This window comes from Manacus vitellinus, unplaced genomic scaffold, assembly GCF_001715985.3.
Source record: "Manacus vitellinus isolate BGI_N305 unplaced genomic scaffold, ASM171598v3 scaffold_6_pilon, whole genome shotgun sequence".
NCBI lineage: Eukaryota > Metazoa > Chordata > Aves > Passeriformes > Pipridae > Manacus > Manacus vitellinus.
In genome coordinates this window covers 19,306,047-19,323,779 of record NW_021940750.1, presented here as the reverse complement: position 1 = coordinate 19,323,779, position 17,733 = coordinate 19,306,047, and the positions used below count along the sequence as shown (strand labels likewise).

The window sequence follows — 17,733 nt, the reverse complement described above, 5'->3', positions numbered from 1 at the left end:
ATTAAATGTACATTTTACATTTAGTTTTGTGGCTGAAGACATCATAGTACTATGAGAAGAAACCCTAAATCCTCTTGAAGAGAGCAGATGAGACAGAGTTTTTGCATAAACCAGTGGATGATGTAATACACAGCTCAATCCCTCAGTTTTATTGTTAAATTATAAAATAACACAATTCAGTGATTCAAGTCAGTCACAGTCCTTTTAAGGGCAATGCATTCACGGGCAAGCTGCTGTTCCAGACTGCCAACAGATCACTTGCTGGCAAAAGCCATGATCTGCTCCTAAGAGAGAAAAAAAGAGAAGTAATTAGTAAACATAATAAGCATGTGTCCTAAGAAGCAGCTCTAGGTGCCTTCCCTTCTACATGAATGGACATTTCTTGGCCAGTCTTTCTAGCCAAGTGCAGAGCACCTATCCCTGTGTGCTAGAAAATTAGAGATTTCCTTTCGTTCCCAAGTAGCACACTACAGGTGTTACCAACAGGTTCTGTGATCAGAGAAAAGATCTTCATTTGGGTTTTTTTTGCTTTAAACAGAGAAAGAGAAAAAATAAGACACCATGCCAGTGGCAGCTACTCTGCCTTAGGAATGTACTGCTTTTCAACTTGGGTAGTGTCTCACCTGTGACACAAAGGAAACAGGGCACCTGTATTTATCAGAAAGATGATTTGTGGAATAAAAATTAAAATCCAGAAATGAGGACTCTAATGTGCTGGTGCTTGGGAGCTTTGCAAGCAGAGGGCTTAAGGAACTTCACAAAAATCCGGCACCAAGGTCAAGATGGTGAGGAATTTAGGCAGATACACTGCAAACAGAGGGTCTGTGTTTAAGACAGAACCTCCTCACCACTGCCTTCCTCAAGTAATTTCCATCATAGAGATTTGCACTTCTGCCATGAGGGAACAATTTCACAAGGCAAAACAACACAGAAACAGGTAAATCTGAGCTGCACACCGCATCAGCGATGTCTTAGTGAAAATGTGTCTTCAGAGGGCTGTTTTTTTCTGTGCATTGGTGGAATGCAGGTTCAACATTTCTATTGCATAGCAAAATAAAGCCAAAGACTTCCAATGACCTCTAACCTCCAACTACTGATACAGAATATAGACACTTATATAATTTGTGCTGCAAGAAAACAGTCACTACTGAGCCATCAGTTATTTAGGAACTCCTTGGCTCATTCAGGACACAAAACCTCGGGTTTAAAGAAGTAGCATTTTTCCAACGAAAAATGTTTCATTTAAAACAAGCAAACAAAAAGCTTTACAGCTTGTGCATATTTCACGAATAGTTTTGGACAATCCCTACAGCCCTCACTAAAGTGAGATCCTTACTTTGACAGGAGGCAGGGCATTCGTTGCTTGCAATCCCCATGTCCTCAGCAACACCAGGGGAGCCAGCCTCGTGGAGTAGAGCCTCTTTAGCAAATCAGTAGCAGCTATCAAGGATACGTTGTGCCTCTGACGTTCTGTTTCAAACTTCAGGAGATGTTTTAAGGAGCCTGGAAGAGATAAATGAATGCTTCTATTAAACCTGATGTGCCACAAACAAATCTATATAGCAATCTCCCCTGGCAACAGAAGGAGAAGAGGGAATTAATCCATCAATAAAGACCTTCTGCCAGCTAGTGCTTTTCATCTCACCATCTCTTTAATTACCATGTGGCAGAACTTTACTTTTTTTAAAGAAGCTTTGAAATTTGTGGGATGGAAACTGCATCCAAGAATCTTAAACTGCTCCACAACCAATGGACATCAGAACAGTTTTGCTGCAACAAAGCTTGTGCCTTCCAAATGCAAGACAGCATCATCCTGCAACAGAGGTAATGCTTGTCTTGCTGTCAGCAGCAAAGGCTTGTACAACAAATCTTCTTACTGACACTGCACTGTCTTGGATCCTTACCCAGATCACTCCCATTGAAGGCTGCTGCACTGAGGTGATGAGCTAAACATGCAATATCACCAAAGCCGAGGTTTACACCTTGTCCTGCAAGTGGGTGGACTCTGTGTGCTGCATCCCTGGAGCAAGAGAAGACAGAAATTTATTTCCCTCCTTGAAGAAAGCCACAATGGCTGACAAACCCCAGAAGGGATCAGTGTAGCACACCTCACCTCTGCAATGAACACCACCTTACAGTGCGCTTTTTCCAGTACCTCCTTTCACGCTATGCTGAACTACCTGACTGCCTCTCCAGTTGTAAGAAGCAAGACAAAGGGGAGATAACAAAAAGCAGTTCTGAAAGGAAAAATTATAAAGAAGTGACTAGCCAAAGTCCTCTCTCAGATGGAGCGTGGAACAGGCCTTAATGTTTCTGTAAGTGACCTCAGCACAACAGGTAGTCTATCAATGGCACATCGCACAAACACAAAGTGGACAGATATGAATATAACGGAGAAGGGGGATATCACTGAATAGAAACAAAATCAGGTTCTTTTATGAGCAGACTGATCTCTAAAGGACAAAGCCAGACATATTGATAAGGGAGTCATAAAGTTAGAGAAATTAGTTAAGTGTGGGTATGAAATGCAAGGTCATGTACTTTACCAAGCTGTAAAGCACAGAGCGGTACCAAGCACAGAGGGGCTCACAAGTTGGAAAGATGAAAAGTATCTGAAGTGTAGTACAGCATCCAAGCATTACTAAAAGCTACCACCATATTGCAGCTGTGGCAGAGAAAAAAGTATGTGCAACCTTAGAATGTAAAAAATTAGATATTTTCCTATTTCAATAGGCCACCATACAAAAGCGTATGACATCCCACATGGAATAATTTGTATGAAAGGTGAGTTTAAAACTCAAACTGGTGCACAGAATGGCTGCTACAATGTTTGGGGAAGTACAGGTCCAGCATGAGATACTGGATTGTTTCATCAGACTATACAAACCAGAAACAGGAAATAATTATCTTGCAATTTACATACTTAATGGACAGAGAGCTACTCATGCAAAAGGACACAAGGGCACACAGTACAAACTGGGCCTGGATAAAGTCAAACTGAAATGATATATTATTTCTAACCATCTGATTTGTTGACTAGGAGTCGCTATTCTTGCATCATTTCTAACCACACACCACCCACTCACCCAAGGGCCACCACTGGGCATCTTACCCAATGAGAGCCACGCGGTGCTGGACATACTCTGTCGCATGCCCCATTCCAAGAGGGAACATGGCTCGGCTCTCTGGATCTACTTTAGCAACACTTGGGGGCAGCTGACGGACTGCAGTCCCTGAGGGCTTCAGGAGTGAAATAGCAGATCGAAACATGGCCCCAGCAGTGTCAATGAAGTCAGAGTGGTTTATGTTGCTCCACTGAAAAAGACAAACAAATCCTTAGATGTTGACCCAAACCAGACCTATAAAAGAATCCAGCTGGGAAAAAAAAATCTGAATCAGTTCCAAATACTGAATTTTAACCACTTGCACAAAACTATACAGTAGAAAAACTTATCTTCATTGTTTTAGGACATCCAAATTTTCAACTAGGATGATCCTACCCTTCCTACCTTTTGGAAATTTAGGTCAACTTCTGTGACTTTCAGAACTAACCTAATTCCGTCCCGAGGGGTCATCCGCTCTTTGCTAAGTGCCTTTTTAATATCATCCTCACCAAAGGAAGGAACTTTAGAATCCACCTCTTCCATTACCATCACTTCAAGTCACAGGGTTCCATTCTATTTCTTAAAGCCTCATACCTGCCATGAGGCTGATACTTACAAAGGCAGAGTTGATGCTATCCACAAAACTTTCCTCATCCATAGCGAGAAGTTCCGATGCATGTTCATGAGATGTAGACCAGACCAGAGAGCTGGCAGTATCAGACAGCTCATTTAAGAGAATGTCAAAGGGAAATATCAAGAGAAAAAAGCAAAAATAAATATTCAGTGCAAAGATTTCCCCACTGCCCTGCCCCACACCAGTCTCTCTGCAAATTACTCTTCCAGCCCAACTTGCTACAAGTGGGAAATACCAAGGGTAAAGTGAGTGGGGCAGGAGGGGAAAACATGCAATAAATGAAGAGTGCACAAGTTCTTAAGAGACAGAACTAACAGAGAAAGGCATAGACAGAAATAAAGTTACTAGAAAGAACAGATTACAAAACTTTTCAAAATATTTGAAAAAATTAGAGACCACGAGTCACCTTACCGGAAGAAGTGCAATTGGCCCAGTGGGAAGGAACCTCTGCCATGCTACATTATTGTCTGTGGCCTACAGTGGAAAGAAGCAAGTGGGCAGTTATGAATTAGTGACCTGGAGCACTCTGATCAAGCTGTTCTGCTGCCTATGGAAGAGTCAGTCAGCAGAATTTTACCTCAGATAAATGGAGCGTTGCCACCACAGCTGACTGGTCATACTGATGCTCAATGTTCTTAATTTCAGCTTCCTTCCGGACTACGGAGTTATGACCATCTGCACCAATCTGCAAAACAAAGAGATACAAAGCAACTTCTCTGGCTCCTATAAAGCCAGTATTTCACTACAAACCTCAGCCTGCATGTACCCACTTCCTGTTCACTCACAAAAAAAAAAAAACAAACCTGCCCAAAACCCAGAAAAGGTAGCCCCTTCTGCTCCTGTCCAGTTCAGTAGCCTCCTTGCACCGGGTACAGAAAAGGCTATGCACTGTGTCCCATAGCATCTCTGACAGAGTTAGCCACTCACCTCACTCAAGCACTCCATGTGAGTGGAGCGGCACACATGGAATCAGAACCAAATCCAGTGGAAAGGACTTGGGTTAGAGATGCTGCCTGATCAACAGAAATAAAGAGCTTAGTTACCAGCAGCTTGGTCTGAAGTCTGCGTCCATCAGCTAACTGAATTTGGACCCAAGGGCTTGTGTCACAGCTGTGGGAGGGAAGGGGCCACGTATACCCGACTGCTCTGCTCCTGTAGAAAACCTCCACCCGGTCTGATGGGAACACAAAGTGTCATGGTCACAGCATGACACAGACAGGAAAAAAGGAAACATTGCTACAACAGCAAAGGTCACACATATTTTAACAGCACCATAAAAGCTGACACTACAAATTTCAAGACACCCTGAAAGAACAGATCTGAACAACCCCTTGTCAGTGCAAGGCCTGCTTTGGACAAAGAGCTACAGATCTTTTAGTTAAATCTGTTTTTGGAGAGACTACATTCTGGAGAACTACATATGCAACTGCTCTTGCTGTGTAGCCTTTGGAAGACAGATTTCTCCCTTCCCCCCAGTTCAAGAAGCTGCCCACGTGTCAAGAATCGCTTGTTAGACTAATTTCTCCCTCTCAAAACTTATTGCGCACAACAGAAGGCAAGTAACTGTAAGCTCTATGCTGGAAATAAAATAATCAAGAAGTTGTCACTACCTGCTACTGCATCTAACTGTTTTGTGAGAGCAGACATAATGACATCATTCTCCACTATGTAACCCATGTCATCTAAGTCATCTTTCTCAAAAATGATCATGGCTTCAGAACAAGCATCCCACACCTACAAAGAAAAAATACGTTACATGAAGTTACAAAGAAGTGCTGTCCCTTTCAGAGACTTAACAGCAAAAGGACACGGTAATTGAAAAATACAGAACTAGAGGAATCATCCTGGATTACTGTCCATTCCTTCATTCCTAAATGAATGAAGCTATTAAAGTGCATCACGTAATTCCTGTCATTAAATGATTTGGTGTCAGCTCAAAAAATAATTGCAAGTTTTTATCCCTACTTTCCTGTTACATAAGAAACATATAAAGCTACCCTACAGCCTTGCTGTGGGTTAACCCCAGCAGACAGCTCAGCCCCATGCAGCTGCTTGCTCCTTCCCCCAAATGGGATGGGGAAGACAACTGGAAGGGTAATAGTGCAAAAACAAAACTCATGGGTTCAGGGAGAGGCAGTTTAATAGGAAAAGCAAAACCTGCATGTGCAAGCAAAGCAAAACGAGGAATTCATTCACCCCTTCCCATGGGTAGGCAGGTGTTCAGCCATCCCCAGGACAGCAGGGCCCCATTATGCATAACAGTTACTTGGGAAGACAAGTGCCATCACTCTGAACTTCCTTCCTCCTTCATTTTCCTCAGCTTTTATTGCTGGAACATGGCCCTGTGTTCAGCTAGGTCAGCTGTCACAGTTGTGTCCCCTCCCACCTTCTTGTGCACCCCCAGCCTGCTCACTGGTGGGGCAGTGTGAGAAACAGAGACAGCACTGGCACTGTGTAAGCACTGCTCAGCAAAAGCTGAAACATCCCTGTGTTATCGACAGTTTACATCACAAATCCAAACACAGCCCCATACAAGCTACTATAAAGAAAACTAACTCTATCCCAGCCAAAACCAATACACGCCTTTACCTTTATTTTCCCGCTAGTACCCATGCCTCACTATCTACAGGTTCCATTAGGAATCCACCTTTCAGCCTGTAACACCAAGACCCTGAGACAAGGATTTCTGAGTAGATTGCAACCCACAAAAAAGGAACAGGAATGAACATAAGCATGACCTGCCCTTTGCCAAAGAAAGAAAAACCTTTGTAACATTGATGTAAGTACTCTGGAGAATTCAGAGTAGACAAACACATGGTATATTTGCAGCCCCAAGTCAGGCACCTGCATTCGCCGGAATGGTTTGAGTCTCAGGCTGCAGACATGATCCCAGGCACCAAAACCTGAAAAAGGACACAAATGGAGACATAGGCTCACATGTGACACTGAGACCAAAACAAAACTGAAGCTCACTCCACACTCCCCTCTACCCTCCCTGACTATCAATGCTCGGGGTCAGCTTGCACTGTGCCTCGGCAGAGCCAGGTCTGCCTCAGTGCTATCACAGCTCCAGCATCACATGGTTTTACTCCTAACACAAGCCAGCAGGAAGAAACACGAGCTCTCCATGAACGTCTGACCTAGCAGACAACTCTCATTGTCCCATCACCGGGTAATAAAACAGACACAGAAAAGCATCATTGTTTAGAATATTTCTTTTCCCATAAGGAATCAAGGCTCAAATCTCTCTTTAAAATGACAATTACACCTCATTGATTCAGGACTTAGTTACTAGACTACAAAGCACTAAGAACATGCTTCTTTTGTGAATACAACATTACAGCTGCTGTGGAGAGCACCTTACAACCTTTCACTACCCTAATGTCATAAATATGTCATAAATGTTTATATAATGATAAATCAGACCAAGATACCAGAACACAGATCCCTGTTATCAAGAGATTCAATCACCACAGCTCAGCATATAGAATACTAAGAGACAAAGGCAAATAATTCTATTGAGTTTAGGATGCAGGCAGCATGTGCTCAAAGGGGTTTTGTTAAAAGAAAATAAAACCAGCTCAAATATAAATGTGATAAATGCAAACAAGAAAGTCATACTTACTGCTTAGGAGGGTTGCTGATCCTGGGGAGATGGAACTGACCCTGTTACTGTAACTATCTGGCATGTGATCATATTCTTTCCTAGGACCAGCCTCCAGCAAAGCAATCTTCTTATCATGGAAGTGAATATCATGGCCTAAAATAAGCAAATACATGCTTTGTTACAACAGTCCTGCCAAAAATCTCATTTTTCTCTCTCAGTAACACCTATGTACTTTTTTAATAAGACAGAGTAGATGCAAACATTTATAACACAGGTTTTGACCAGGCAAGTAAACTTGTATTTTAAAGCTTTATGACTATAATTTCATTACTGAGATGGACAACCCTTCTGCAGTTAAAGCAAGGATTACACATTTTTCCTTTTGTTTAAAGTTTACATTTTTGTACAAATTTGTGCCATTTTGTTATGAAAATTCATTATTGGAGTAGTAACAAGTGAAACCTGCAATGTTTACTGCATGCACCAAACGCATCTTTCAGAGCTTAAACATGAATTCACCTTTTAGAACAAGAGATCTTAGAACTTCTTTGATCTGTAGCAATTACACTGTTTTCTTACATTAACGTCCTTATATTCTGACAATGGAATAGCACAGGCAGTTCAGACTTTAACTTTCAGTTAAAGAGAACTGAATAAAAATGAAGAGATGCCTCAAGTAAAGAGTAAATCACTGCAGCTGAGCTGGCCACTGGCTGCATCCGACTGCTATGGACGCAGAAGGTACTGAGGACAGAAATGGTATCCTTGCAACATCCAGTGTTTGCTACTACAGCAGCCCTAAAGACAGCATATCCTGGGCATATTTTCTAGATTATGCATAACAATAACCTCCTCTCTTGAAAGGTCCCACACTTGTGTGTCAGCCTTAGATATCACTGCTGGAGGGGATCCTTATGCTGTCTCAGTTCCACTGTGGTCTTATTTAATAATACAAGCAGAACAATCAGTAAACCTTATATTTGCAAAACACTTATTGCTCAGGATCTTTGGCTCTTCTTTGCACTATTTTCTTTAGGCTTCTCTCCCTGTTGCACCCTTCTGAATCCATGTTGCAAATAAAGAAGCAGTCAGTAATCTCAGGATCTCTAGTGATACAAACCAAGCATAAATCCAGCTTATCTTGGTATTGTAGTGTTTAAAATACAGGGTTAGAGAATGAAATGTGGGATCAGAAAATAATGGTTAGAGAGATGGAGCACCTCTCCTAACAGGACAGGCTGAGAGAATCAGGTTTGTTCAGCCTGGAAAAGAGTCAGCTTAGGGATGACCTAACTGGGGTCCTCCAGTACCTGAAGGGAGCCTGCAGGAAAGATGGACAGAGACTTTTTACAAGGGTATGTACTGACAGGACAAGGGGGAATGGCTTCAAACTGAAAGACAGTAGGTTTAGATTAGATAATAGGAATAAGTTCTTTGATGTGAGAGTGGTGAGGCACTGCAACAGGTTGCCCAGAGAATCTGTGGCTGCCCCATCCCTGGAAGTGTTCAAGGCCAGACTGGATAGGACTTTGAGCAACCCGATCTAGTGGAAGGTGTCCCTGCCCATGTCAGGGGAGCTGGAACTAGATGATCTTTAAGGTTCCTTCCAACCCTAACCACTCTGATCAGAAAACGCTTTCAGCTACGGCTGAAATGATCCATCAGCAATTTAAGGGTGACCATGTTTGACAGAAACACCACAAGCAGTCTGCAGAATTCAAAGCAATGGCTCCATTAGTAGAAGTGCACACATACGGATGGGGCAAGGCTCACCACAGATCAGCTCACCAAACAGCTTTAAGTCAACTTTAGAGCGCAGGAACAAGCAGATCCCACAGCAGGATCCTGAACATTAAGATCCTAAATGGCAATCACAGTTATCTCACACTGCGGGCGAGAAGGTCACAGCCTTACCCAGGGCGGCGGCCATGGCGCTCCCGACCATACCCCCGCCCGACACCACCACATCGTAGAGCGGCTGTGCGGGGGCGGCGGCGGCGGCGCCGGAGCGGGGCGCGGGGCCGGGACGGGGCCGCAGTCGGCGCCCAGAGCGGGGCAGCGCGCTGCCCCGCGCGCGGCCGCCAGCCGCGGAAGTGACGGCGGACGGCAAGTCGCGAACGCGAAATCCATGGAACGCCTGCCCGCTGCCGCCGCGGCCTTTGTGTTCTGCCCGGCTGTTTTGCAGGCCGAGAGGGCGGGCCTAAGCGCCACGGGCGCGCTGATTGGCGGAGGCGGAGGGGGTCGCGGAGGGCTGAGGCGGCGGCGCGCGCTGCAGGTGAGGGCAGGGGCAGGTTGGAGTCGCACCCCCAGAACGAGCACTTCTCGATTTATTTCATTTCTTCCAGGCGACACGACACCCCCCCACACACAGGCTGTAAGACGCCGACTCCTCCGATTCCCACCGTCGGGCGAGGAGCTGGGAGCAGCCTCTCAGGATGGGAGGCCGGCGGTCTCCGTTAGAACCGGGAACACCGTGCCAGGCAGAGTTATGGGGTGACCTCGGGGTGCTCGAAGAGGATGAGGAGCTGGAGGGTTTCAGGCGGGAGGTGGAAGTTCTGCGTGAGAAGCTGAGGGAGGCTCTCAGGTAGGATGGTGCCTGGTAAGGATGGCAAGATGGCATGCGGGATTCCTGCTGCTTCTGGCCAGGGACAAGGCAGCGCATGACGTCCTAAAATCCACGTGTGTAGTGCCAAAACACTGTCCACGAGTGTATTCACAGATGGGAGGATGGGGTCAACACGTGCCTACGTAAGCAGCATTCACATAAAACAGCACAAATCCCCTTCCTGCTCATCAGCTAATCATGCTTAAAATCTGCCAGTAGATCAACCACCTTTCTGCCCAGCATCCACTCCTCAGACCTGTGGTCTTTCCAACATCGAGCTCCCAGACGTCTTTCCCTGTGGTTAGTCTAGTTTGACATTCACTAGCAGATCACACATGCATGCTCTTACAAAGAAAATGGTTTATAAAGAAGGAGAGACTTCAGCAATCACAGGGCGAGTATATTAACAAGGAGCCTGTTTACAGGTGATCTGCACCTTCTGTTTCACCCCTTGTTTTCCCTTTCCTGTTCTTAGTCCACTCTGATTCACCATGATCCTTCATTTTGCCTGCATTTATTACTTGCCTGAAATCTGGTAGGTTTTACTCACTTTCACAATTACCCTCAAACATCCTGTGAGAAGTTTGCTATTTTAATGAGACCTAGGATAGTCTCGGGTGGGTTTTTTTTCTTTTTATCAGTTATATAGTCATCTTCTCAGTTACATAGTTTCCAACTGAACCTCTTAAGAGTTGCACTAAAGCAATTTCTTGTAATGACCTTCCCATCAGCCTCTCGGGAATGCTGTGTGCATCTGTGTGCACAAATTGTGTGGGCTAAAGTTGGAACTTTCTGGTTTACTTGTGGCCCTTCTGGCAGTACAGTGCTAGCAGCATAATAAATTGCATGACAAAGCTAAGCAACTGCCATTTTGTACATGGAAAACATATAACAGGCAAAGCTCTGCTCATGAACTTTGGTAGCAAAGCAAAATATGGAGCCTGAGAATGACAAGCCCTAGGCCTGTCTTTTAACAAGCAGCTCAGCCTATGGTGTCTTTCTCTTAATCAACAGTGTCTCCCTTCTTTTAACTCTATTTTTTAATAATTTCAGTAATTTCCCCTTCATAATGTCTTTGCCTTAGTCATACATCTGGTAACAAAAGGCAGTCCAGTTCTTTGACCGACCTCACCTCGGACAGTACCTGGGATCAGCAAAAGCCTCACTTATTTCCTAAATCCCGCTTGAGGCCAAAAAGTGCTTCATCTCCCTGGATTCCTTCCATCACCATCCCTCAGCCTTTCAAAATGACACTGCGGGAAGCTCGCAAAAAGTCTGAGCTGATGAAGTCATACATGTTTCTTGAACTAGACAAACAGAGAGACAAAAAGCAAAGCCAGGATGAAGCCGAATGTCAGAAACTATTCCGGGCACAGCCTGTACCTGCCCATGTGTTTCTGCCCCTTTATCAGGAAATAATGGAGCAGAATGAGATTCGCAGGCAAACAGCAATGCAGAAAAGAAAGGAGCTGCTACTTTCAACACAGCGGCCCTTCAGTTTCCTGGAGAAGGAGGAGAAAAAGAAAGAAGCTATCAGACAAAAATTCCTGTCAGCAGCAACCCCAAATGAGAGCTCCAAACAGAAGCAAGACAGTAAAAAAGTTCCTAAATCTACTTACCACCCACTTCTTGGAAATAAACTCAAAGGTAACATGCCAGGGCTCTTTCTCTAAAGCACCTCCCTACCCATCCCTCGCTGTCTCCATGCTGGGAGGTAAGATCATGGCCCATAGGGTATTACTTGAAGCATAAGGCCAGTGTCATTGCATCCCCCGATGTTGTCTGGTCTCCTGTGTGTCACTGGTTATTACATTTTGTCTAGATACCCTTACAGCAGCATGTCCTAGTCTTGTAAGAGTGTCAGCAGCAACAGTTCTGTTCCACTCCCCAGCAAACATGGGCACACTGAGCTCTTCAGACAGATTTCCCTTTTGCTGCAAATCATGACAGTTTGGGAACCCTTCCCTGCACTGGATTCCTTCCCTTTGGTCACACTAAAGGGGCTGAGATGATTTGTGGCACAAACATGAAGACAGCTGTAGTGCCATAAGTGTCCAAGGTCCATGTGGTATCTTGTATCTGACCATCACTTGCATCTGACCATTACTCGCACCCAAGTGCGAGAAGAGAAATGAATATTTCATATCTCAGTCAATTCAAACCTATAAATAGACTTTAAAATGTCTTATTTTGGAAACAGCAGTATTGATTTTTTTTTCTAAAAGCAAAAAACCAACCCCCAGACAACTGTTTGTCTGCATTTTCACAAATATTTAGTGTTGCACAAGAAATTACTTCAGTTTGATGCTATACTCTGAAACACATTCTTTCTATGGAAAATTTGTCATGGAAGTCACAAGACATGGTTTATCCATCAAATATTTCTCACTCAAAATCTTTTCCAATATAGACAGTTTCTGGTGGATATTATATAGATAAGCCATCATCCATTACAAGTATATTTGAACAGCCCATATGGATCACACCATCAACATAATGACATAAAGTCCCATATGAAAAGCAGAACCTTGATTAACACTTCTGCAAGACAAAGGGGTGCAAGTTATCTGGTACCCCGGAGAATAGGAGAAGACCTGTTCAATAACTCGCTTCAATAATTGAAAGACACATCTAGAAATTAATGCATAAGAAAGAGACCCTACCATATTTTTTTCTGGTATCTTTAAATTATTTTTCACAGGAGAGAGGGGCTGAAAAGTAGGGAAAGAGAGCACAGGATATCTGGTCTCTCCTATATATGTGAGCTGCCATCGTAAAGGAGAGTTTAGACTTGTGCAGTGGCAATTTCACAGCCTTTTATGTCATTCATTCTCTTTTCATTGCTTTCCTTTTGATTCATTAGAAGCTGAACTCTACAGAGAAATCCGCATTCAAATGAGAGCAAAGGATTTGCTTGAGAGCTCAGTGGCTCCAATAGACACCAGCAACTGTCGGAGGGAGCCTCAGTCCCGAACTGCCACCAAAACCAAGCAGGAAAGGCTTGGCTTCTTGCAGGACAAAAGTTTCAGCTTCAAACCAAGGATTAATCCAACAATACCGGATTTTGAAGAACTTTACTGGGCATTTCAGAAGGAAGCAGTAAGGAGACAAGAAATCAAAGAGCCAACTCGCAATAAGCCATTCAAGCTAAGAACCTCCAATCTCCGTGCCAGGCAGAGGCAGGCTAATGAAAAGATAAAGGTGAGATACCTACATATTTCTGTGGTACTGCTTTCTCCGATCAAGATATCAATTTCTTCAATTTATAGCATTTAACTATGGATGGTTAACATCCCATGACCTCTGCCCTTGTATTGAGAGTACTGCAGAATCCTAGGACAAACCACAAAACAACATTCTACACAAGATGAGCTATGGTAGATAAGGCCGAGCCACCCTTTCATAGCCCTAATCGTGTTTCCTTTCCCTCACCCGTCAGCCCCTCCACCCTGCTGGGGGAAGAGAGAAGAATGAATGCATTGCCCACATATTCCAGCTGTTCTCTTTGGTAGGCAAAGAACAGAGGAGATGCTGTACTGTGAACTGAATGAAGTTCCATTTTTTTCAGGATTCTGAGAAGCTTTCCAAGGTTTCAGTGGAAAGAAGTCATTCTCTGACCAGACTTTCTTCTCTCTCTTCCAACACCCTTCCAGTGCATATTACTGATGCAACTAGAAGAAGGGAATCTGCTATTAGGTAAGTAGGAAAGTTTGTCTACAAGACCGTACACTAACTAATGACCAAAATGGAAGAAAAAACTCCAGTGTTTTCCCTCATCACATCAACTACACGTTTTCTAAATGTTTCTCTGTCTTCTTTCTTTGCTGAGTCTTGCTCTACCTCCCAGCTGATTTGGGAGCTGTGTACTCGTATGGCTGATATTTTGCTTTTCTCACTGGAGGACTGCAAAAGTGAAATTCCCAGGTAGCATGTGGTCTGGCAGTCCACAGTGAACTCATTAGTAACTTCTTTTTCTATACAGACACTCCCAAGTTAACAAAAAGGAAGGGGATAAAGAAGGAATTAATTGGCTGGAGAAACAGAAAATGAAATGTCAAGCTATGCAGAAGTCAGTGAACAGCCGAGCAAAAGCACTGGATCCTCATAAAAGTCTGGAGGAAACACACAAGGAGAAGTCAAAACAGAACCGGTCAGTATCCTATTCTGCACAGAAATGGCTGTTTGCTCCACCAACTAGGAATCATCAGATAATTCTTTAGGAGGAATTGGGTCTAAGAACATTCCTAGCCTATCTTTTTTTTGCTTTTATACCCCTTCATTTGGATTTCTTGACAATGCCACACTATTCCTTCCATACAGAACAGTTTCCTTTAGATTAACATTTGTAGAAACTAATTTTACAAACGAGTCAACTGTAATGTGTAACTTGGTAAAGCACACTTAAAACAAGGTTTTCTAGAAATGTGAACACTGGTTCCTTGCTTTATATTCTCATAGAAGAGCTTTGCTAATGGGTCCACAACTTGCCAGCAATAGGATTTTTTTTTGCCCAGCATTCAGAATCAAGAGAATTACCCCAAAGCAATTTAAAAAGTGAAAGTTACTGAGGATTCCTCATTCCTGATCAGCTACAGTCAGAGGGAACCTATATTGCACAGGCAATTTTTCCATTTCAGGCAAAATATGAGAGAGAGAACAAAAGAATACAGAAAGGAGCTGGAAGAAATGCAGCTGCGAATCAAGAGCAGACCATACCTCTTCGAACAGGTCACCAAGGTAACTGGTCAAAGTCCCAGAGTGTTTCTGGGCAACAGGATACATTGTCTTTCATTTAAGACAGGCATTAAGAAGTCTAGTCTCAAGTTAATTCATGGATAAGAAGGTGGGAATGGTTGCATAGTCTCTTGACTGCACTCAAAATAATACATGGAAGAGCCAGCCAGGTAAAATTTAAATTCCTTCCCACCACTTGAAAAAAACACTGACTTAATTCTAGGAGCTTGCCAGTTCGTAGTATATATTACAATCACAGTATATGGTGTGGTCAAAATCAAGCCTTTATCACACCAGAAATTATATGAATACCTATTCTGCACCTGAATGCCATAGACTACAGTCTAGAAATGCAAAACTTTTTTCTTAAAACCCTCTCCAGTTAAGCACTTTTTTTTTGTACCTCTACTGCTACTAGAACATTAATGACGGTTACATTGCATTTATCACCTGCGGACTCTGCAATCTGGGACTGCATTCAGCACGTCTCATCCATCACCAGCTGCAAATCTGTATGGCACCTGAGGTGTAGATACAATCTGTTCTCTCTAATGTACTCCTTGTATGTTTTTCCCTGGGTTTTCTCTTCCAGTTCCACATCCTTGCAGGGATGAGAGCTGGTTAAAGTACATGTCAATGTACAAAATACATTGACAATATGCTGATTTAAGATTTCTCAACAGAAAGTATCCTCCTGGGTCAGGCTTTCTGTTCTGATCATGGAAGCAGAGAACAGACATATATGATAAACATTGGTAACATTACTGTGTGCCAGGTTGGTAAGAATTCACCGGTATCAATTGCATTCACTCAGATTTCTGTCCTTCCATATGGAACACCTTAATCTTTAGAACTGGCCGGTCTCTCTGGAAAACCATCATCTCAGACTACATTGATTTGCAAGGTTCGTTTGCAGGCAGTGAGGATATAGGATCCAAGATGCTTGGTTTTCAGTTGAGCTGATATGAAGCTATTTCACAGGTGATCTCCATTTATCCACTCCACTGTTTTTAGCTCTCACCAATTACAAGCAAACATTTCTAGGATTTCCCACAACTCTTCTTTGCACTTATTTTCAATTTGAGTGTCCGTTAGGACTCAGACACAAGTATGCTAGTCTGGTAAGACTGGAATGCAGTATAAGGAGAATAGAAGAAGGAAGAAAAAAAGAACAGAAGCAGGAAAAGGTGAGCTCTGGCTTTGAGAGACATGAGACATTGTCCTAATATTCAGTTATGGTACTGTACTGTATGGATTACAAAAATGTTGGACAGGAGCTTCTGCTGTCCTCTTGTCCCCTTTAGGAGTGTCAGCTGTGTACTTTAGAACAAGTTGACTGTTATGGGAAGCCCCAGTTCTACGTGCTTACTGTTGTAAGTTTCGATTTCATAGCACGATGCTCGTCAAGGAGCAGAACGTCGCTACAGAAACACTCTCCAGCAGGTTGGCCTGAGCGAAGAATTTGTAAGAAGAAAAGGGAAAGATGCCACTAACTTGCTGGAAGAAGAATCTGATGTACACAGGTAATAAAAACAATACAGTACAGCTCTTTTGTCTTTGACTTAAAGTATTTTCCTTGTTCATGAAAGCATTCCAGTTTCTATTATCTAGTGTAGGAAAAATCAACTTCACTGCTCTTATTAAGCATCGTGGCTTCTCTGTCTGAATTCCTATGACTGCACTCTATTTCCTAAGCACGGGGCAAACCATTTCCAGTATTAGACAGTCACTATTTCTGCAGAGTGCCCAAGCCTCCGGGTGAAAAGGACAACTGTACTGTACAGGAAGGAGTACCTCAGGAGGAACAGAGCAGAAAGGAACCAGCAGCATAAGAGCTAGCAGAAGAATCCACTGATCATCTCTTGATTTTTTAAATCCAGGATTCTCCAGGTTAATCCTCAGGAACTTAATGGTTTAAGCTGACACCTAAGAATGGCTCTGGGGTAAGTGAGAAGGGAGAATTTAGTAAAGAAAAAAAAGACCAACTGTTGTTTTAAGCATGTCTTGTCCAACCCAGCAAAGCCTGCAGCCTCCCTTAGTCTTCACAAGTGTTCCTTGTGTGAGCCATTTCCCTTTCTTTAATGGGCAACAAGTTAAAAAGGTTGAAGCACTATCTTTGGATAAAAGTAGATATGAAAGATTGAAGAGGTGCATCCTCTAGTGTCAGCTCCTTGCATTCATGCCACAGAAGCACTCTGGAAGAGGAGAATGCCCTTTAGTGTGTTAAACCTTGGTTTAGACATATATGCGGTAGAATGCTTCCAAACAAGGTACTTCTACAAAAACAAATACCAGGATTTGACCTACCTTGGGAGAAGACTCAAAAGGAAGTCTTTCTCTGGAGTTAACTCTTCATTCAGTCACTAATCCCTAGTAAGAAGCAATAGTCTTCCTATACTAAAAAATCTCCCATATTTCATTATTTGAAAGTGTTTTAACATCTTACCAATTTAAGTCATTAATTTGGCCCAAAACCCAACCAGAATTATAAAGAAGGTTGTAATTAAACAGGGTATCACTTTGAATTGCTGTTGTCCTAATTCTACTATTACTGTGATATTAAAAATGGATTTTGGTAGAAGTAAGATTAGGTATTACCTGTCAGCATGTTGCACTCAAATGCCTGGCACATCTTGAATGGTATATTTCACACATTAGTGATCTTCCTTTACCTGACAGTAATAACCATTTCAGAAGTAAAAATCCTTGCCACCTGGAATGTTTCCTGAGAATTTTGCACTTTGAGATTAAAATATTTTCAAATGGTTATCATGTTCTTCAGTGTTCAGTTTCCTTGTCAATCATCTTTCTTCACTTTTTAAATAGAAGCTTTTTTTGTCATCTCAATCCTTTTCTCCTGTTACACTTGCAGTTGTAACAATGCAACTGCATCATCAAATCAGAAATACAGTACCTGTAAGAGCTACCACATTAGATAAAATATAAAGCTGAGATAGTGACATTTTTAATCATAACAAAGTACTAAATCCAAGAATTTGTGGCCCAGGGGTTTCATGCTGCTACATTACAGAGATCAATACCTAGCTGA

At 42.9% G+C, this 17,733-nt stretch overlaps 2 protein-coding genes across 3 annotated transcripts; one reads left to right on the top strand and one right to left on the bottom strand.

Annotated features, from left to right (window-relative positions):
- Nucleotides 1-118: 118 nt before the first annotated feature.
- Nucleotides 119-9,410, bottom strand: COQ6 (coenzyme Q6, monooxygenase; the record flags this gene model as incomplete). The annotated part of the gene is made up of 12 exons (XM_018082423.2): nucleotides 119-284; nucleotides 1,337-1,503; nucleotides 1,905-2,020; nucleotides 3,113-3,315; nucleotides 3,721-3,828; nucleotides 4,150-4,212; nucleotides 4,316-4,423; nucleotides 4,782-4,912; nucleotides 5,349-5,472; nucleotides 6,583-6,641; nucleotides 7,364-7,498; nucleotides 9,260-9,410. Coding segments are annotated over 12 exons (1,395 nt in total), but the record flags the coding sequence as incomplete, so codon positions are not given.
- A 218-nt stretch (nucleotides 9,411-9,628) lies between these two features.
- FAM161B (FAM161 centrosomal protein B) lies at nucleotides 9,629-17,442 on the top strand. Of its 2 annotated transcripts, none has more exons than XM_018083039.2 (8): nucleotides 9,629-9,929; nucleotides 11,035-11,597; nucleotides 12,814-13,151; nucleotides 13,519-13,646; nucleotides 13,933-14,100; nucleotides 14,588-14,687; nucleotides 16,128-16,207; nucleotides 16,426-17,442. In XM_018083039.2, the coding sequence occupies exons 1-8, from the start codon at nucleotides 9,781-9,783 to the stop codon at nucleotides 16,514-16,516; spliced, it is 1,617 nt and encodes a 538-aa protein (XP_017938528.2). In that variant the 5' UTR covers nucleotides 9,629-9,780; the 3' UTR covers nucleotides 16,517-17,442. The 2 variants fall into 2 exon arrangements, with proteins under 2 accessions (XP_017938528.2, XP_017938527.2); XM_018083038.2 differs by having other exon boundaries at nucleotides 9,631-9,929; nucleotides 16,077-16,207.
- The last annotated feature ends 291 nt before the right edge of the window (nucleotides 17,443-17,733 follow it).